The 22,735-nt window shown below is 34.8% G+C and overlaps 1 protein-coding gene and 1 long non-coding RNA gene across 2 annotated transcripts; both read left to right on the top strand.

Annotated features, from left to right (window-relative positions):
* Positions 1 to 253: 253 nt before the first annotated feature.
* LOC138323169 (uncharacterized) lies at positions 254 to 3,687 on the top strand. The gene is made up of 2 exons (XR_011208528.1): positions 254 to 1,519; positions 2,466 to 3,687. It is a non-coding gene; the product is annotated as an uncharacterized lncRNA (long non-coding RNA).
* A 567-nt stretch (positions 3,688 to 4,254) lies between these two features.
* LOC138323168 (uncharacterized) lies at positions 4,255 to 12,169 on the top strand. Its single transcript, XM_069267579.1, has 6 exons — positions 4,255 to 5,624; positions 6,784 to 6,831; positions 9,100 to 9,162; positions 9,802 to 10,170; positions 10,392 to 10,622; positions 10,775 to 12,169. The coding sequence occupies exons 1-6, from the start codon at positions 5,399 to 5,401 to the stop codon at positions 11,062 to 11,064; spliced, it is 1,227 nt and encodes a 408-aa protein (XP_069123680.1). The 5' UTR covers positions 4,255 to 5,398; the 3' UTR covers positions 11,065 to 12,169.
* Positions 12,170 to 22,735: the final 10,566 nt, after the last annotated feature.

Genomic DNA, 22,735 nt, shown 5'->3' with positions numbered 1-22,735 from the left:
TTGGATTATAAAGGACGTATTTCGAGTGTAAAAAGGTGTCTGGGAATTATCGGTGTGTATATATCAATTTAAAACATTTTTGAGCAACTAGGCGAAAACCGTATGAAAATTGATGGAATATTACGTGAGAAATCTTTATTTGAAAAAAGTGACTCTTTCGACGAGTGTCTTCCCTTGTATTGGGATATAACGTACCCAGTGACTGAAAATATATATTATAATATAAACAGTAGTTACGGGCCCCTGTGCTCTAACCGCAGGGTCAGCCGTCCTTACATTGGCTATTAATAGGACGTTAAATAAATCAAACGAACAAAGGTCCTTTAAACACAAAGGAGGTATGCATACTTTTACAATGTTGGTATAAGGAAAAAAAGTCTGATCACAAATTATTTTAAATTATACATTCACCCAGTTAAGATTTAACGGAATGATCTTTTTTTGTCTGCAAACATTCAGTTCGCCAAAAATAGTCGCCCTTTAATAATATCTTATTGCTTAAGCATAAAATCTTGATATAGCACTGTAAAATGTACAACAGTTCCACCATACCAGAAGACACAACACAGGTATACTGCAGTCTCTCAAAACACACACCCGCACTTTATACACGCAACACACCGCATACATGGGAGACTGTCCCTACATGGCCCTGGCTGTTAATTTACAGTAACAGAAAAAACATGCATAAGCAGCTTACACAATTAAAGTCATATATGTCGTTCTCGGTGTATTCTCCCAAAATAATGCTTAACAAGTCATTTACGTTATTCACATGTATAATTCCATAGCACGAACTCGTATTATAATCCTTTTTGGCGAGGGTTACCTCGCCATTGTGATCGTGGTTGCAAAATTCTCTTTCAGTCAATATCCTCAATATGATTGGCTAAGAACTTGCTCGCAGATACTAGCGCTCCTAGCGGCAGTGTATTCAACAACTTTGATTTTACCGGGAATTTTAAATAGCAAATTTTGAATATGAAAGTTACTGAAATAAGCGTATCTGTAATGTTGAAATAGGAATAGTAGATTACTACTTTCATATCCTTACCATATACATCATCCAAATGATCTTAGGTTGGAAAATTTTCACTTGAATTGTGTACAATGTATCTAGTCTTTTCGTCTCGAAAATGTTGTTTTCAATACATGAAGACGTTTCGTCCCGAAAATGCTTCGCTTCGCCCCACGCGTTTAGTCCCTACTAGTGACAATTATCCCGCAACGGAAAAAAAGAAATCTATATTTCACCTCAAACATTAAAATTGTTACAATAATGATTTTTGCACTTTGAATCATATTAGTTCGGGAGCAAATATATTTCAGGACGATATGGAGATTTGTTTATCACGGCTGCGTTATGCCACATGTACGTGTAAATCCACAATGGAAGAAAGACAACTCTAACAAAATTTTGGACAAACTTGGACTACTGATAAAATAGCACGTGACAGACGGTGAACATTTTGTAAATGTCCAAGGTGGCGTAATCTTAAAACTAACGGCAGTTAATAAGGTATGGATATTTACCACATCCATTATTATCGATAATTGTATAAGCACAAGTATAAATATCAGATTATATCTATATACTAAAGCACGTTCAGAGATTACCACTAAACCATACATGTACTTTTAAAACATTTTAGTTATTTTCACCACAGGAGCTTGACGTTCTGATCATATACATACAGCATATGCATTAAACTAGGTAATACGAAGTATACATTTTTGGCCGAATGACATAAATCATATATGGAATGTTCATATAACTCGAAGTGATATTTTTTGGACTACTAGATCGACGAAAATGCCGATTTCTTCTTCATAATTCTTTCGTTAAACGGCACTTAAAAAGCTGTTTCAATCTGTAACAAATGTAGAGAAAACTGTTAATTGTTTAGCAATTATCCTGAGTTATATTTTACCAACAAGCATCAGAGATTAGCAATTAAAACTTACATAAACATATTCCCGACTCTCACTTGCATTGTGTGATCACTCGAGCGGAACTAATCTCTACCACCTGGCACAGTCTTACAAATGCAATCGCACAAAAGCCCACATGATCACTGTTTTGAGTGCGATTACATCTTAGGGTGTGAACAATGTTAGTTTTTTAACTTTTTACTCAACAAAATAGACTTTACGCTTTTCATGATAAGTACCATCATTTTCTGTATAACTTATTAATTTACCACTGTACCCATGCATACGTGTGTATTTATACTTCTTTGTGCACATTATATAACAACTGCTATAGACTGTATATTACAATCAATTTATGAAGGACAAAACTCTTACATGTAAGAACAGGAGGACTGAAGAACAGCGGAAATTAAAATTCAATAATATTTCCTCTATGCTGGTATTGCTATTTATGAAAAATGTTTAATTATATGATATTAGCCTTTTCAGTAATTACTCTGTTAATACATTTATTGTTTCCTTATGTTTTACAGAATGTCAGCATGCATGTATCATTTCAACTGGAAACAGTCTAGGAGAAGAATTGTGTGAACAAAAAGAAGTAATTTTCAACTGTGGAAGCTTAATATTGTAATGATTTTCAATCCGAAAATAATTACTATCATCATCTTCAAATTCCTTATTGTGAATTTAACTGTAATATGATTTAAGCATATACCTGATATTTGTTTATATTCTATGACATGTACATGCTTGAAATGAAATGAATAAATAAAAGATTATTTAAATTTAAAACACAATATGACATTAGCTGTTTATATTTTTTGTCAAAAACATATTAAGCTTATCGTTCATAACACACTAATCATCACCTTCGAGACAATTTAATGAAAATCAATTAAACATTATTTGTATAACACAGGTCGTCTTATGTTTTCCCCGCCTTGACTATCAATGTTCCCTGATCACTCTGAAAGTATTGATTTTACCTTTTTTTTTCGGTCACCACATGAACTGCCTTTAAATCAATCACACCAATGAGACATACATTTACTGCATTCATTACAACACTGTAAGGCAATTCTGCAAGATCAGCGAACATTGTATTTACCTTGAATATCTACATGCACAGTATGGTACCATATGTAACAGGAGAGGAGAAAATGTAGCGGCAAGACCGGGATTCGATCCCGGGACTCTCCGAACACTAGCTGAGTGCTCTACCGACTGAACTACCTGGTCATCGATAATCGACCCAGTCCAGTCCCGCTACACTCCTCCCTCCTTTTTTGAATAAATACGAGACCCTTTCAAACACCACAACCGTTGGTTATTTAGTTGGGTGCCAATTCTGTAACAGGAGAGAAGAAAATGTAGCTCTTCCGACTGAGCTACCTGATCGCCGACAATCAATCCAGTCTGATCCCGCTACAGATATTTATCTGGTTATTTTATCTCCCTTCCTATTTTCAATCTACCTTTATGACTTAGAATCTTACCTGGTGGAAAAGAATATTTTGTCTTACAAATCTTGACAAATTATGCACACTGTGATTGTTGCAAGCTAAACTACGTATCCGCTAGCTGATTGCTGTTGATTGCTAATGATCTCAAACACACTAATTACTTATTGTGCCAAGTTAAGTAAATATATTCTACTCTTTTCAAATATTCCTGATTACTATTCATGTGTAATATCTCAAAACATTGACATGTGCACGGAGTACGGTGGCCAATAAAAGAAAACAAACGCAATGCGGTTTTCATATGTTATTTCTTCTAAATACAACACTTTTTGTGCAAGTTGTCAAGCATTTATGGGGAATATTTTGCATTGAAATTGTCACCTTCATACATCGGTTTTGGGACTCCCTGGACATTGTTTTCCCCATTTTGTTGATGCGCAAAATATACTGATTGTAGATTTTTTAAGCATTTTCAGCCCTAAAAATTACCTGCGCAAAATTATACCAGTTTTTACGGTATATGATATTGGAATGTATCCCAAACTTTTTATCATATTATTTGCCAATAACACTGTTATGATATCAGAAATATCTGATGGTCTACAACAAGTGTTACATGAATTTTAACAATATTGCATAACATGGAAATTAGAACTTAATATCAGAAAGATAAAAATTGTGATCTTCTCAAGACGTAAATCGGTACAACAACACCAGTTGATGTTATGGAATACAGAATTAGATTTATAAGAATTGTTTACATATCTAGGTACAGAAAATAATGTTAATGGTAGCGTTTTTAAAGAAAGGGAAAAAACCTGCTGAACAAACAATTAAATCGGTTTTGCTGTTTATAAGAAATTAAGGAATGTATCTCTTCCTGTTCATCTTAAACTGAAAATATTTGATTCACTTGTAATGACAGTTTTATTATACTCATCAGAGGTATGGGAAACGATCATGAAGTTAAGAAAGTGTACAAACAATTTCATGGTCTATGGTGAGCTAACAAGTTATCCGGTTTGAATTGAAGTTCGGATACAATGTATATCAATCAACTTGCTGTTTTACAAAAGAATAATTACAAAACTTGTTAAAAGTATACCAATTGACCAATTTATTCAAAAATCACATGGTGATATTGATAAGTCTTCTAGAGGACAGATATATTATATATTTAAGACATTTTGGCATAGAAAAGTATGCCCCTTGTCTTTCTCTGCTGCAAAACAATACTTGTTAACTGATACTGTGGTCCCAGGAACTTGATGACAATAGTCATTAAGAATGAATATTTTCATTAACATCAAATTAACAAGGAAAACGCTAAAGGTGTCATAAAATCATTTGACATATAACATCATAGGAAATATTAGAATGGGCTTCCAAGATTTTAGTATGTGTCTCTTATTTTACACCTTGGTGTCCAAGGAATCCTCAAAAGTCCAAACTGGAAGGAACACCAGCCAAATTTATTTCTTATTGTACAAAACTACAGTTGTATTGACCTTAGAAATATATTCCTCCTAATATCGAGACCGAGCCATTTAGTACTTTCAGTACTTTGATTAACAATGCCGTCCTTAAATGGCCCAATCGGACTGTTAATAGGACGTTAAATCGTCTGATACACAAAACCAAAAAGATCGAGAATAGCCAACTTCATTTTTGTATTAAATTATCTAACATATGTAAAACAAATCCATCCACATTTAAATCCTAGATCAACATTGTTTGGATCTATATGTCATCGCGTAATTTATCACCATATCTATTAACTTAAAATCGTTAATATATTTCTTTTACTAAATATTGATAAAGACGGCAATTCAATCATCCACATACATATTTTGCTGTCTGAACCTATTCAGACATTCAGATTCAATATTGCACAATGCTATTTACGTCATATAAGTAACACACCTTACCACGGCGCTATTTATAGACAGGAGAATTTACCTAGTCTAAATATAGATCCTTGACACATTCAGACAACCAAGATGGATAGAATAAGACTTGTTTCATTATTATGTAGTACAATTTCACTGTGTTCTTCTTTGGAATTACCCCCGGATGGCTTCTGGTTCAACTGTGGAGTGGACTTCTGTGAGTTTCCTGTCGAATACTGTCGGGTGTTAGAAGGTCAGAGACCGTCCTGTCACGCGTGTACTCAGTCCGAGTGTTACTCGTTAGATACGCCATCTCAGTGTTACACGCGCTGTAAAGGTGAGTCAATACGAGAAATAAATACTTTAAATAATAATAAGTATACATAAAGTTACATAACATTAGCTTTTAACGAAATCAAGATAATGATTTTTTTAAATCATGAAAATGCATTAGAAACAGTATATCAGAAATAACTAAATGTATTCAGTACATAATAAACAACTAAATGTATTCAGTACATCAGAAATAAATAAATGTATTCAGTACATCAGAAATTGCTAAATGTATTCAGTACATCAGAAATAAATAAATGTATTCAGTACATCAGAAATAACTAAATGTATTCAGTACATCAGAAACAACTAAATGTATTCAGTACATCAGAAACAACTAAATGTATTCAGTACATCAGAAATAATTTAAGCATTTGAAAATGATACAATTGGAAAATAATTGAATTTGTTATAATTTAAAATACAAGATATACATGTTATGGTAGTATAAATGAAAAATATAAAGAATGTCGACAGACTCACTAAAAACTTATCACCTTGATAATGAAGACGACATAATAAAATATTAAACATGTATTATATTCGTTTACTCCGTATTTAATATATATAAATTGATACATTTAACAACGTCAAGTATTGAACTGCGATACACACAATGTGAAGTAGAGGAGTAAGCTATGATTGACCCCCGGCCGATCACGATAGGTATTGCTCGACTCTCTGGTGTGAAAATTTACACTCTAATTATAGAAGATATGTAACAGCGGAAATACTCAATATGTGTGAATATGTACATAGCTTAACGTCTATCTTAAGTCATGCCGCAATATTATAACTGGATACGTGCAATCAAGTACACAGTTTTATACATTTATATAAGATGAAAAGCTTGCGGAGGGGGTGATAGTGGAAGTATTTTCTGTGCATCAGTAAACATTTACAACTTAAATTATGCATGTGAAGTTAAATTTTATCCCGAACCTCCAATCTTAATATCACTAATGCACCAACTTCATAGGTCTCATAAATAACAATAATAAGCCAGTACTGTCCTGTAGTTCATCTAAATATACTAAAGATTTAATCGTTCTGTCATTTGTTTCGTTGCATTGCCTTAAGATCAACGCAGTTGGAAAAGTAGAACATACATGTATTTAACTATCGTGAAGATCTAATCAGAAACTAATTATTCTCTTGTTCAGAACTTGAACGTGGCGGGCATGATGATACTTCTACCAACACAATGAAAGGTAAGTCGTGAAGAAATATCATAAAATTTCCTAATATACCTAACTTTTCAGGGTTTAAATTTTTGTAATCACAATCATTTACAATAAAATTACCACAATCTCTCTGCATAAATGTTGACTAAAGTCTGGGTTGTTACTGAGACCAACTTTGAAAGTTTCGCCGAGGGTGACAGTGATGTCCTCGCGGCACTAGGCACTGTCATCCTCTAGGTACTAGGCACTGTCATCCTCTAGGTACTAGGCACTGTCATCCTCTAGGTACTAGGCACTGTCATCCTCTAGGTACTAGGCACTGTCATCCTCTAGGTACTAGGCACTGTCATCCTCTAGGTACTAGGCACTGTCATCCTCTAGGTACTAGGCACTGTCATCCTCTAGGTACTAGACACTGTCATCCTCTAGGTACTAGGCACTGTCATCCTCTAGGTACTAGGCACTGTCATCCTCTAGGTACTAGGCACTGTCATCCTCTAGGTACTAGGCACTGTCATCCTCTAGGTACTAGGCACTGTCATCCTCTAGGTACTAGGCACTGTCATCCTCTAGGTACTAGACACTTATCTACTAGGCACTGTACAGCACTGTCTAGGTACTAGACTGTCATCTCTAGGTACTAGGCACTGTCATCCTCTAGGTACTAGGCACTGTCATCCTCTAGGTACTAGGCACTGTCATCCTCTAGGTACTAGGCACTGTCATCCTCTAGGTACTAGGCACTGTCATCCTCTAGGTACTAGGCACTGTCATCCTCTAGGCACTAGGCAGTGTCATCCTCTACATGTGTAGGTACTAGGCACTGTCATCCTCTAGGTACTAGGCACTAGCAGCTGTCATCCTCTAGGCATGATGCAATGTCATCTCCTCTACTAGGTACTAGGCACTGTCATCCTCTAGGTACTAGGCACTGTCATCCTCTAGGTACTAGGCACTGTCATCCTCTAGGTACTAGGCACTGTCATCCTCTAGGCACTAGGCAGTGTCATCCTCTACATTTGTAGGTACTAGGCACTGTCATCCTCTAGGCATGATGCAATGTCATCCTCTAGGTACTAGGCACTGTCATCCTCTAGGCATGATGCACTGTCATCCTCTAGGTACTAGGCACTGTCATCCTCTAGGTACTAGGCACTGTCATCCTCTAGGTACTAGGCACTGTCATCCTCTAGGCACTAGGCAGTGTCATCCTCTACATTTGTAGGTACTAGGCACTGTCATCCTCTAGGTACTAGGCACTGTCATCCTCTAGGCATGATGCAATGTCATCCTCTAGGTACTAGGCACTGTCATCCTCTAGGTACTAGACACTTACTAGGCACTGTCATCCTCTAGGTACTAGGCACTGTCATCCTCTAGGTACTAGGCACTGTCATCCTCTAGGTACTAGGCACTGTCATCCTCTAGGTACTAGGCACTGTCATCCTCTAATGCAGAGTATTTATTTTTATTCCGAAAGTCTAAGAACAAAACTAGTTTTCAAGTATTTAAAATCTATTGAAACATTTTACCTATTTTAGCAAAAGTCGAAAAATCACTGTCGGAAGTAAAATAAATATTTCACTGAATGTTTATGGTGAGTATTCTTTTTTATAATGCAATGATAATAAGCGCTTTTGAGTAAAAGCTGATATGCTATTTTACTTCCGACGGTGAGCTTTCGACTTTTGCTGAAATAAGTTAAAATGTTTCAATATATTGCAAATACTTGAAAACTAGTTTTGTTTCTCTTGGTATAATAAAACAAATACTACCTGCAGGTAGTATTTATATATTGTCAAATATACACCCGTTGCTAGGGGAGGTTGCTGCGAACGTGTCTATTGTCTCCTATTGTTCTAATGCTATTTGCCGTGTGATAGTGTGAAATGCCAAATATCTCTCGACCAATCAGAATGCAGCATTCTCATCTGATGTTTAAAAAAATAACATGGCCAATAATAAGTACAAACCCAAACGATACGAAGCAGTTCATAGAAAGTCTCGATTTCCGGAACATATCAAGTGACCCGATCGACTTCACACGGGGAAAACTGAAATGTGTAGTCCTATACGAAACACTTTGGTGTTTCAAGATGGCAAGTATGTTTACAAGACGATATTTGACCTAAAGATATCATAGGTTTATCTGCACGGAATCGTGTTTCTAAAGACTCTGTTTCATTGACGAAACGACTCTAGGTTAAATCGAAGTTTTCTCAATTTCCAAATAAAAATCAGATTACTATTAAACTTGATGGCGCATGTTTATTTTAAAAATGTTTTAACTTCCAGGTGCTATGTTAGGGAATAGTGTGGAAGGAGAATCTACGATTGACAGACTCTCGTCACTAACAGGTTTGTACTAAATATTAAATACTACCAGAAGTATTAAACGTTGAATGTAGAATCTTTGTGTGATAGTTATTTTAATAATTGAAATGACGTCACATGGTATGAAGCATTAGATCTAACCACACACAAAGTTTTCTTCACAAAGAACATTTGATTCCATTCCTGTCACAACAGGACATTTATATCTCTTTCATTACATAATGATCGCACACTTATTGTTTGCTGTATCAGAGGTTTAACGTACTATTGTCCTATTTACAGCCAGGGTCAATTGATAACGATCTCCCACGTGTGCATTGTGCAATTAGCTGCAGTGAGTAAATGTCTGTATTGAGAGGCTGCGATTTTTCGTGCTGTATCCTCTTGTATAGTGGAACTATTGCGCTTCTATTGCTATTTCACTTATGCATGCCGCAGAAGACTCCGAACAAGCACACCCCACCCGGTCACATTATAATGACAAATATGCACAAAATTTTAATGCAGTTTGATATCAGTATGCGGTATGTTTTTTTCTCAAAAAGAGGCAAAGTTAAATAAATATTTTGTGGTTCTAATTCTATAAATTGATTCAATATTGTTATCTGAGGAGATAGGAGGACAATTAAACTACTATATAGATGGCGCATTATTATTTTTCAGATGAGAATAAAAGCCAATGGATTGTGATTACCATCCTGGTTGTGGTAATTGTCGTCGCGATCATACTGCTTGTTGTCATCCTAATCACAGCGTTGAAGACACGCCGAACATTAGTTCAACATATTAAAGCTGGACAAGAGGAAACGAAACTAATGTCAGCAGGACAGGGACCAGATCAGACATCAGGACCACAGCAGCATACACCACAACAGCAGACAGGTCCAGATCCAGGCGTGAACGATGACCTCCATGCAATATCCGTAGTGTCGGCGTCAGGGGCGAATGGCATGGCAGCAACAGTTGGTTGTTGCCGGGAAGAGGAGGAGCCATTGTTACCTCGGAATGGAAACAAATGCGGAAAACCTGAAGGTAAGGAAAACAAACTATGGTAAGAAATAATGTACATGTAACCTTGGAATATTTAACTTCAATAATATAAGCTGTATCGACCTCTAGAACTCATCCGTGATGTTAACAACTGCTTCAACCACCCTGGACTTAGTCCTCAGTCATGTTGTGGGATAACAGTGTTGTTACTTGTAGATGGATGCAACTAATTAAATCTCATTTACATATTTGTTCTGTTACAGGAAAAACCCTGTGCCAACCTACTGAGCGTTCCGGTAACGTAGAAAGTCAATTCTCATCTAAACTGATGGATGATGGTAGTGACGATATTGGGAGATACACAGAAGAATCTCCACAAAGTCCTCCCATCGAGATAGATAAGCCAATCATCGCCCATCCCATAGAGGAACATAGAGCGTCCAACCCCGCTGACTGTATCCTCATTGACCGCCATAACATGCGAACAAGTGCTGGTAAGCTGAGTCATGTCCACGAAGTTCAGTCTCGAAAGCTCTTTTTTTGTTACATCAGAAAATGAATGTTGATAAGTTAACCTTTTCATCTGCTTTTTTACCCGATTAATGTTTAATATGGATATATTCCTGAACAACATGTTTCTTTTCAGTGAATGTAAAAAATTCCAGCTCTAAGCGCCATTCCGCCAGCAGTGAAGAAACCACTATAAAGCAGTTAGAATCCGACCAAGACGAGGAAGATATCTCACCCCAAGGCGTTACACAAGTACAATATAGACCCTGTAGTGGATTAATTAGCAGTCTGTCCTCTGACAATACCAGTGGAACTTCTGATAGTGGTCATTATAGTACCGGATATGACAGTACAACCGGAAGTCTCGATCTGAAAAACCATCACAAACACAAAACCCAAGTAACTGAGCATGTGATTTCAGCATAAAAAGCAAAGATATTATTGTGTGTTTCTTATCTGTACGGCCAGTAATGATAAAGATTGGTGAATGAACACATTTTAACTTCCAGATAATGTTCCTAATTATAACGTGTATATCTTGCGGAAATATACATAGATAGATAACATTATATAGCAGTCTTGCTTCCTAACATCTGAGTTTATCTGAGTTTTACTTATCTAGACATTTGATATTATTTTGACCCTATTGTTAACTTAAAGGGACAACTTTATGTTCATCCGAGTTGAGTTTAGCGCACGCCGTGACACAGTGCATTACGCAGGTTGAACCACAATGGTTTAGAAACAATAGTTTTTTAATGAACGAAGACGTCGTACCATTTCCGTGTGTTCTTCTCTTCACTCGGTGTGTACCTTGTCTGTTCTCGGTGTCACATCACACTACAAACTCACCGTTCACTACGTAAATATAGAACACAAAAACGTTAAGTGAAACATGTTCATGCTAAGATATGTCTAGCACAGAATCTCCAATCTGGCTTCTATCTTTGATATAATAATTACATGCACATCTTTGACTGAATTATCTATAATACAGCAATGTTTTATTCATTTCCAAGAATGTGATCGTTATGCAATACATATGTCTTCTCATATGTCTTTATGCCTCATGTATTTGTTATTGCGTTTGCAAAAAATGGGGGGGGGGGGGGTGTGGTTATCGGGAATTGTAAATAGATGTACAATCTTTCTCTTTCTTTTATTAAGTTTTGTTTGTGTGTTTGTGCACGTGTGATACGGTTTGAAATAAAAGTAAAACATGATAGCACACTGGTTCTTTATTTGTGCTGTTATGAAAATATCATCGATACGAAATGTAGTAATTTTCTTGATATCTTCTGTTCATACACGCCGATGGTATTCCTTTTTTTTAATTTTTTTCACTCAGAGCAGCAGAGAATCACTTAACCACCAGCTAACAGCAAATTTTCTTTTTTTAAAACTGAATTTTATCTATTTTACTTCAACACATACATCTACACAATATACATTATACACTTTTAACAAATGCATACAGTACACACTTATCAACTATACGTTTACACGCATGCAAACATGCAATAAACACTGTATATACATACATCATACATACAGACATACATACAGACATACATACATAATTCATACATACATACATATATTCATACGTACATACACATACAACACCTACATCAACATACACATACACTCATACATGCATACATACATACATACATACATACATACATACATACATACATACATACATACACTACATACATACATACCATACATACATACATACATACATACATACATACATACATACATACATACATACATACATACATACATACATACATACATACATACATACATACATACAGGTATTCCTTAATGCCACATCAGATTGTTCTCTAAACAATCTACATAGTATACCTAAAACTCAAAAGATTCTAGCGAAGAAAGTGCCTTCCCAACCTGAAGGATATTTAATTCAACAGTGGATTAGATATTTGTTACTATCCTCGTCATTTCTGTAACATTCACACACAACATTGTGAGACGTGTACTTCATCAGCCTGTAATGTACACAAGTTTCAAACAACATCATTTTTTTTCAAATAATTACAATGTATTGAAAAACTTCAATTTAATTATTAGGACAATATGTCGATATTCTACGTTGTCACTACATCCTGAGAAACTCATGACCTGGATCGATCTACGGTCGATCTTTATTTTTCATTACATATAAATATGAATTTCCCTAAGCTTATCCAGGCTGTGGGTTCTATCCCAGATGTAGTGTTACAACTGATGTCAGATACATACAAGTTTTATGGTCTCCTCCTGTCTTTGAACCTGGTTAATAAAAATCTCAAGTTTAAAACAAAAAAAGTTTACTTCTTCTACAATGTCTAGATGTTCATCCAAACCCAGGACCCAATGTTGGAGACAATCAATATATACACAATGATATCTCTATCTGTCATGTAAATGCCTGTTCAATAAGAAACAAACTAGATATTATCGATACTGAATTTGGTGAATTTGATATTGTTTGTGTCAGTGAGTCTCATTTAAACCCCTCAATTAAAGATGCAGATATTTGCATTGAACAATTTCCTCAAGTCTTCAGAAGAGATAGACAGAATAGACAAGGCGGAGGTGTTCTTATATATGTAAAAAACAATATTGTAGCAAAAAGACGCGATATAGAATCTAACGATATTGAACTTGTATGGATAGAAGTCAAATTTAACAATAGAATTGTACTTATTGGTTGCTTATACAGGCCGCTTAACTCCCTAGCAAAATACTGGGACAAATAAGTTGAAGCAATTGAAAAAGCAAACAGTTTGAATAAAGATTTATTTATTTTCGGTGATATTTATCATGACATGCTGAAATTAACCCCTAATTCACATCTTATGAGAATTATGATAAAATATGGTTTGCAAAATATTGTTAATGAACCTACTAGGATAACCTCCACATTTTCAACATGCCTTGACTAAATTTTGACAAATGATACAAGTAAAACTTCTAACGTAATTGTTCATCCTCCATCTTGTAGTGACCACTGTGCTGTAAGTGCATCAATTTCATACAAAACTCTTCATAAACAATGTTTTAAAAAACTCTATTACATCTAAATAATGCTGATTATGAAAATGCTGACAATTATCTATCATCAATTGATTGGGATGAGAATTAGATAGAACTAATAACATTGAACTTCTAAATGAAACTTTTTCTGACAAAATTTTGAATTGTATTTAGAGATTTGTTCCTCATAAAACTGTAATTATAAGACCCAATGACAAGATATGGATGAACAATGAAATCGGATTAAAAATGAGACAGAGAAATAGACAGCATTCTAAGGCTAAACAATTACATACCCCATCTTCCTGGGAAAAATATAGACAACTTATAAATAATGTAATCACCATGATTAGAAATGCTAAACATGATTATTTATTGAAATTGCAAAATTCTCTTATTGATAAAACTATTCCTCTTTTAACTCTTTCTTCTCTTCTATCTCTACTATTGATAAAACCACAGATGATGTTCCAACTGATACTCCTCCTTTCTCACACCAATTTTCTAATATAACTATAACTGAGCAAGATGTATGTGACCAGCTCCACAGTATCAATCTCAAAGAACCGCCAGGCCCTGACTCAATTCACCCTAGATTTATCAAAGGTGTATCTGATTCCCTTATCAAACCTTTCCATATTATTTTTAATAACTCTATAATTAATTTTTCTTTGTTTTCATACCAAATCTGGCTTTCTGATTGGCCAATATTTTTTTTGCATACCACTATGAAAAAAACCCCGACATTATCGTGACGTCACAATAGAGACATTGACGTTGCGTATTGATTCGGAAAAAAAATCCTTGAAAAACCACTATAATGTTACATTTTAACATACATCATTTTATGAAATAGAGTATAAAATTAATTATAAGTATTGATTTCACTATTTTTTAATTTTGTCGGGGTATTAAAAAAAAATTGTTTGCAAACTTTTGTGAGGATCCGCTACGCGGGTTCACACAGTTTGCAAACAATTTTTTCATATAAATCAATGCGGAAAGCTGCAACAGCCGGAGTACCTCAAGGCTCAGCACTTGGGCCATATTTATTTCTCATCTATATAAATGATATAAATGATACTTCCCTTTTTGTACTTATAGATAACGATCAGGCAGCTGCAGCTGAAATACTAAATAATGATTTGAATAGAATATCTATAGGGAAATCTTTTTAACCCAAATAAAACATAAGTACTTTTAATTTCAAATAAACATAATGCCGATATACTTCATCCTGACCTTATTTTCATGAATAATATTGTAACCAATGTAAATAAACATAAACACCTTGGAGTTATTTTGAATAGTCATGGGACATGGTCTAACCATATAAATTTTATATTTGAAAATACCAACAAAAAATAAATGTGTTAAAGGTAGGTTTCGCCCAATGAAATATAAAGACTACGAAATTGAAATTTATCCTATACATAGATATAATCTTCAGATCATTTTCAATGCATACAACAAACAATATGGGTGGTCAGTTGCCTAGCTTGACCAGGAAAATACTCCTCTAAAAATAGAGCGAAGTCAAGCTTTACATAGAACATGACGTATTTTTTCCAAAACGAGGCCGCAGCAACAAACGGAAGCGTGCAACAAAATGTCAGATAGAAGTGACAGTCTTGCCACGGCATGTTTAGTTAAAAACAACAACAACAAATCGAAGTGCGAGGGACTGTTTATACATATCATATAATCTAAAACACTTCATGTTACTTACATACTCTCGCTAACTTTGTACACCAAATATACATGTAGTAAGTCTGCGGCTGTTTGTGCGCTGGCATATGTGTTGAAATTTAACTCACCACGTGCAATGCCGTTACACGAGTCCCAACAGATTCCGGCAAGTTCCGCTTGAGATGTGGCTTCTGTTTCTTCTATTGCTACATGCCATCTCTGAATTTAAATCCCTATAGATATCCTAGGGTGCTACCGAATCCATTATAATTTCCTCCACTTTGTTGCCGATTCAGATATATTTTTTTCATCTCACACACTTTCGTTCAGCCATTTTGTTTACTTTTAGTGCGTGACAATGCGCATGCGCCAAACTTCGACAACGCAATCCATCGCAGCTTCATTTGCATATTATTTTGTCTGACGGACACCGTAATAAATCAAGGATTTCCTTCAATTTTGTATTCAAGACACATTTGTTCAATCTCAAACACATAAAGAAATTAAATTGAGATATTTTATTATGTTTTTACATCTTTTCTTCTGCTTATCGCATTTCACAAAAAAATATTTATTTGGTTGGGCGAAACCTACCTTTAATAATGAAAAAATGTCCACCAATAGATTATACTATTTAAAAAAATGTTTCTTAAAAAAAAGATTAATTTGTTTATATATCTTCAATTCATTATTATTTTGAGTTACACAACAATGTGCCGATGGTGTGAATCCGGTATGTTCAGATCGAGCTGGGTTACAAAATGGTATGACGAAACTCACAAGTAACATTTCTTAATGCGGGTAACTTTAAATCGAAAAATTACCGTAAAAAGCTTTAAAATCATCATAATACATTGTAAAACTCATCTCAGCCATTCCAAATCGTAATTTTTTTCTCGAGGGAGACCCCCGGACCCCCCCCCCCCCCCCCCCCCAAACAAATTCTCGCGCCTTCGGCGCTTGCAAATTCATCAAAATACATCGTAAAACTCATCTGAGCAATTCTAAATCGAAATTTTTTTTCCGGGGGAGAACACAAGACCCCCCAAGCAACAAAATCTCACACCTTCAAAATTCATCAAAAAAACTCATCTCAGCCATTCTAAATCTTAAATCTCCCCCCCCCCAACACCAAAATCTCGCGCCTTCGGCGCTCGCAAATTCAACAAAATGCATCGTAAAATTCATCTCAGCCATTCTAAAGCGTAATTTTTTTCCCGGGGGAGACCCCCCAGACCCCCCAAACACCAAAATCTCGCGCCAGCGAATCTCTCAAAATCAACAAAATGCATCGTAAAATTGATCTCTGCCATTCTAAATCGTACATATTTTTCCCGGGGGAGACCTCCCGTCCCCCGAACACCAAAATCTCGCGCCTTCGGCGCTCGCAAAATCATCGAAATGCATCGTTAAACTCATCACGATCATTCTAAATCTTAATATTTTTTCCAGTGGACACCCCGGAACCCCCAAAAATCGCACGCTTATTTGCGTATTCATTAATTTCCTGTTAGCGACGCCACTGTCTATAGATGTGTATAAGGATTATATGTAATGATATATGAAAAAAGTATATCAAGTATCTCCTGTGGGTGCGGGGTGCGCGAGGGGGGGTGGGGTTACGAAATATTGAGGACCTTTGCCCCCCCCCCCCCCCCATTACGTTTCATCTTCCTACGCCACTGAAAGTAAGTCAACTTTCTGTTTTTATAGTATAATGTGCCAGGTAAAAAGGACCAATTGTAAGTTTGTTTTTTTAAATTTACACAACACATTATTTTTGTATTTATAGACAGTTCAAATATCTAGTTCTGTATGTACTTAGTGTTTTTACTACTACACGTGTTAAAATCATCTAACTTTCTCCCAGTTTTCCCGTGTATGGCGCCCATCAATAGAAGCCACTTCAGTATACCTACCTCTACACCGTCTTTGACATTGTGAGGAGACATCAAGCTCATTACAGGCTGATTTCATTTCACAATATTTTTATTAAATCATTTGATTTAATAGGGATTGGGCAGCAGGCTATGCCTATATAAGCCCCTCCCTGTGGATACATACATGTACATCTCAAAATCATATATATGATATATGTAATTTTACAGACAATATTGAAATTAAATATGTATTTAGGATACACTTGTAAGAAATACTATGATAACACTCCAAAAATGAGCAGGTATAAAAAGCATGTTAAGTATATATATACATGTATATATGCATACCTATGTTTTTGTTTATAGTTAAAAAGCGGATACTGTATAACCAGATACTGATAAGTTGAAAGGACCTCTTTCACGAACAATGGAAATTTGCCCACGAACCAATTTCATTGAAATTAAATGTTATATGTAGCAACATAAATGCAAACCCTTGAAATACGTGTAAAAAAATCAAAAGGTCCCAGGGGCCTGTGCGATGGCCAAATTAATGTTGCCTAGTAGAGGTATATGACAGGGTTCCATTTTTGATCCAAAATGGTATCAAAATAATGTTTTATGTCATAAAACTGTATTATTTTCTGAAGAGTATAAATAATTACATATTATGATCACAAATATGTAGGCAAAATGTGACAAATAAAATTTTGGCTACATTTTAAAGACAGAAAATATGGAAATTTTGGGTGTTATTTTCGGCCATGTCAATTATTAACAATGGTGATTTACCCACTTCCAGTTTGAGTGCACCAAAAATATTTTCTAAAAAGTTGGCTCATTACCTGAAGTTAATATTTTGAAAATTTCAGAAAACTTGTGGACCGGTTAATTTGTCGTTTAAAGGTCTTAGTGAGACAAGGTATATTTTTAGCAGTATTACACCGTGATCGCACCAAGGCCCTTTTCATTCATAAAATTGAGTAAACAAAGAAACTGATTTCTTAATCTTATTTAATACTCATTAGTTACATTAAATGTAAAGTAATATATGATTTTATAACCTACATATTGTAGAATAATCAAAATATTGAATCACAATAACAAAGTATTTCGGAATTTTTAGGGCATTATCGTTCACTTTTCAAGCTAGAGGATGATTACAACTGCATTCTCAGAAATATTCTTTTTATTTACAGCTTAAAGGCATATTAAAATAATAACAAAATCTAGAAATCAAATGGTTGGGAGTAGATTATTATGTAAGAGAATCAAGTTTTTACCAATTTTCATACATCCAGTATATTAGTACATTTATGTATAATGTTGTTGTTTTTCAAAATATTGTGCTTTCAAAGTGTTGGCAATGGCATCAAATCACACCATTACAAGTTGTTGTTTAAAAAAAAACATAGACAAATTGATATATGATTTTTTTTCGTTCAAAATTGTATTAATTTTACTATATAAGTATTTCTTATCAGTTTAATATTTAGATTGGTCAGAATATTTGTGATCAATCAACTGAAGTTTGATTTTGAGTTTTTGAATTTTCTTCAGAATTTTCATGAATTCCATAAAGGTTAACTAAGATTTTTTTCAGTTAAAAAAATAACAGCATCTTTTATGGTTAATGAAACAGTCAAAAGTTTTTGAGGTCCACAGTTTTATTTTTCATAATTAGCTTTGTGTATCATAAACACATCATACTATCAATCAAAATGGCATAAGGTTTATCATTTCAGGTAATAAATTTTGCTTTTATAAGAAATTTGGTTATCACAACATGAATTAAACATGTCAGGGGGATCCAAATAAATTAATTTATACGTGACACAAAGCTAAGTAACATACAGTATAATGTAATAAACTGCATTTAAATGATTTCCAGTTTGATCAGACACTCTCATTTCCTGTTTGACTGTTTCTCCATTATCTCTGTACGATTAATACCATATCCACCAACTAACATTTTTAGAGATCTTTTTGTCCATAAGGATTACTTCAGAATTACTTATAAAACTCATATAATTCTAAACTCAAAGTCAGTTTATATAGTATGGAATAAAACGGTTTCATCGCCACACACTCTTTACCACGGGGATATACACCATGTACATGTACTGTGATCGAAGCCTTTCTTTTGTGTCTAATACTCAGTAAAGCTGTTTAATTTTCTAATTATATAATAATACTAACATGGAATTCAAATATGATTATTGACAATAAAGATACAATCAAGTTTTGATGATCTACTTACAGATAACGTCTATTTTCATTATTAAAACTGCTACATTCAGTTAGTTATTTTGCAAGATTAAAGAAGTATTTGCCATTAATGTATCTAAATCTGAAATGATACATAAATGAGTTTCCCGACCAAATTAAACTTAAAATCTAAAACAATATAATATGTAAAAGTGATGAGATTTACATTTGTTAGCATGAATCAACATAAATGTTAATCAGAAGTGTTAGCCCTGCAAATAATTGAACTACTGTAGGTTTGTAACATGACCCATGTAACCTGGTAACTCTTCCCTCTCAAACAACACAGCTACAGAATCCCATTTTAATCACTCTCTTCACTGTAAATATGCTCTATAATTACAAAATAAATCATTAGAACAGGACATATTAGTGAAGCTACTTCAAATGCTAAACAGCTTATTGTGGTCATAAAACACCCAAATGTTTTGTAATTTTGGTTATGTAAAACTTAATTTTTCTACAAAGTATCACTAAATAAATCAATTTGAAATCATATCAAGCGTTACAGATGAGTATTGGATTATACATTAATGTTGACACCGTTAGATTCGTGATTAATGATTCAAAATAAGCATATTCATAGCATTATGTAACGTTACTAAAAATAGACCTTGCTATATTATAACTTTTAAACGACAAATTTACCGGTCCACAATTTTTCTGAAATTTTCACAATATTTACTTCAGGTAATGGGCCAACTTTTTAGAAAATATTTTTGGTGCACTCAAACTGGAAGTGGGTGAACCACCCTTGTTAATAATTGACATGGCCGAAAATAACACCCAAAATTTCCATATTTTCTGTCTTTAAAATGTAGCCAAAATTTTATTTGTCACATTTTGCCCACATATTTGTGATCATAATATGTAATTATTTATACTCTTCAGAAAATAATACAGTTTTATGACATAAAACATTATTTTGATACCATTTTGGATCAAAAAGGGAACCCTGTCATACACCTCTACTGGGCAACATTAATTTGGCCATAGCACAGGCCCCTGGGACCTTTTGAATTTTTTAAACGTATTTCAAGGGTTTGCATTTATGTTGCTACATGTAACATTTAATTTCAATAAAATTGGTTCGTGGGCAAATTTCCATTGTTCGTGAAAGAGGTCCTTACCACGTATACCGATATCATGGAGATCGTTCATGATTCCAGATTGCCAAGTTGTGTCGTATGCCTTTTCAAGGTCAAAGAATACGGCCTCAAGATGTCTTTTCTTGGCAAATGCTTCTCGTATATAAATATACAAGAAGACACTACATGAATATACCGCAGTCTCCCAAAACACGCACCTCGCACAACATACACGCAACACACCGCATACATGGGAGGCCGTCCTTACATGACCATGGCTGTTAATAGGACGTTAATTAACCAACCAAACAAACAAACAAACTTTGCAAAGGACTTAAAATATTATTTGATTCCAGGAACCAAACTAATCTAGTATTTATCATACGTTCTAGAGTTTTACAAATACAACTCTCAATGAAATAGGACGATAGTTATTGGCATCAGTAGCATCTTTCCCGGGCTTCGGAAGGGGTATAATAGTAGATTCCTTCCAAGACTCGGGAATTTTGCCAGAAGAGTAAACTTGATTAAATATAGTTAAAAGACATTTTAGTGAAGAGTCTGGTAATTGTTTTAAAAACATATATGGAATTTCGTCTGGTCCAGCTGCCGAGTCCTTTGATTTCTCAAGGGACTCGAGCAATTCTGGTATCTCGAAAGGCCTATTGTAACTTTCACTATTTAAAATTAAGACGTCTCTTTTCATTTTCTTTTTTAAATTTTTGAAATTTTTTGGAATGATTTTTGACGGATGAATTTTTAGCAAAATTTTTGGCAAAGGCGTCAGCTATTTCGGATTTGGAAGAAAATATTTTATTTTTGTAAATGAGGTGGGAGGATGGTGTTGCTTTTCTTTTCCCGCTGATTTTATCAATCATTTCCCAAACTTTCTTCGAAGATGTATTGGAATTAATTTTTGAGACATACTCTTTCCAAGTACTTTTCTTGTCGGATTTGATAGACCTTCGAGCTTTTGCTCTCCAAATTTTAAAATTGTTATAGTTTGAGACGGTTGGCGAAGCCAAGTAACGCCTCAGAGCGGAATTTCTACCAGATCTATTGATAAATGAATCATTTGAGAGACGAAACTTTGTAGGTTTTGGCACGGATTTTGGTATGTTTTTTGTAGCGATAGAATTGAGCGCTTCTGTGAAAATTTTAATGGGGTCATCGAGGTTCAAAAATTTATCCTCGATGAGCTCCTCTGCGCACAAATTTTTAAATTGAACCCAGTCCGCCTTGTGTAGATTCCAACGAGGAATAGGCTCCTGAAGTTTTGGTGACCCTATGTTTTAAAGTATAATTGGAAAGTGATCGCTCCCACAAAGATCATCGTTGACCATCCAATCATAATCCAGAAGAATTGATGGATGGCACAACGATAGATCAATGTGGGTAAGCGAGCCAGAGGCAGGGTATAAATATGTTGGGGCATTGGTGTTATAAAGATATAAGCTGTTTTTATTAATAAACTCTTCGATACATCTACCTCTATCGTCAGTGCCTGGGGAGCCCCAGAGGCTATTATGACCGTTAAAGTCACCCATGATAATATATGGCACTGGTAGTTGTGATACGATGTTACTCAGTTCATCACAACTAAATGGAGTATTTGGAGGTAAATATATAGAACAGACTGTTATTTTTCGGTGAAGAGTTGCGCTTATAGCAACAGCTTGTAAGGTGGTATTTAGCTGAATGTGTCTGTGAGGGACGTTTTATGCACCGCCACACCACCTGATAAAAATAGTCAAACTGGGTTAGAATTATTAGCCTGAGATGGCATTTTATCGTCATATCTATATTGGCCCTGGCCGACCCCCAGAGGCAAGAGGGGCGGGGCCAAATGGGGTCAAATAGGCTAAAACTTCAAAAATCTTCTTCTGAATTCACAGATTCGATGGAACCCGATATTCTTCATAGATTGGAAGGTCTTAAGGTTCTTTACAAAATTGTGAATTTCATGGCCCTGGGATCTCAGATTTTCACCTGGGGAGGGGGTCAAATTTACTATAGTTTATATAACAAATACACATTTATGAACATTATTTGCATTGTTTTAATAGGAAATAAGTCAAACTGGGTTAGAATTATTAGCCTATGATAGCATTCTAACATCAT

This window comes from Argopecten irradians, chromosome 5 (genome assembly GCF_041381155.1).
Source record: "Argopecten irradians isolate NY chromosome 5, Ai_NY, whole genome shotgun sequence".
Classification (NCBI taxonomy): domain Eukaryota; kingdom Metazoa; phylum Mollusca; class Bivalvia; order Pectinida; family Pectinidae; genus Argopecten; species Argopecten irradians.
The sequence above is the reverse complement of the archived record's forward strand: the minus strand, read 5'-3'. Positions and strand labels throughout refer to the sequence as shown.

Coding starts and splice junctions, on each gene's coding strand:
- LOC138323168 (XM_069267579.1), top strand. CDS start 5,399: ATGGATAGAATAAGACTTGTTTCATTATTATGTAGTACAATTTCACTG. Junction 5,625..6,783: donor GTGTTACACGCGCTGTAAAG/GTGAGTCAATAC, acceptor TCTCTTGTTCAG/AACTTGAACGTGGCGGGCAT. Junction 9,163..9,801: donor CAGACTCTCGTCACTAACAG/GTTTGTACTAAA, acceptor ATTATTTTTCAG/ATGAGAATAAAAGCCAATGG.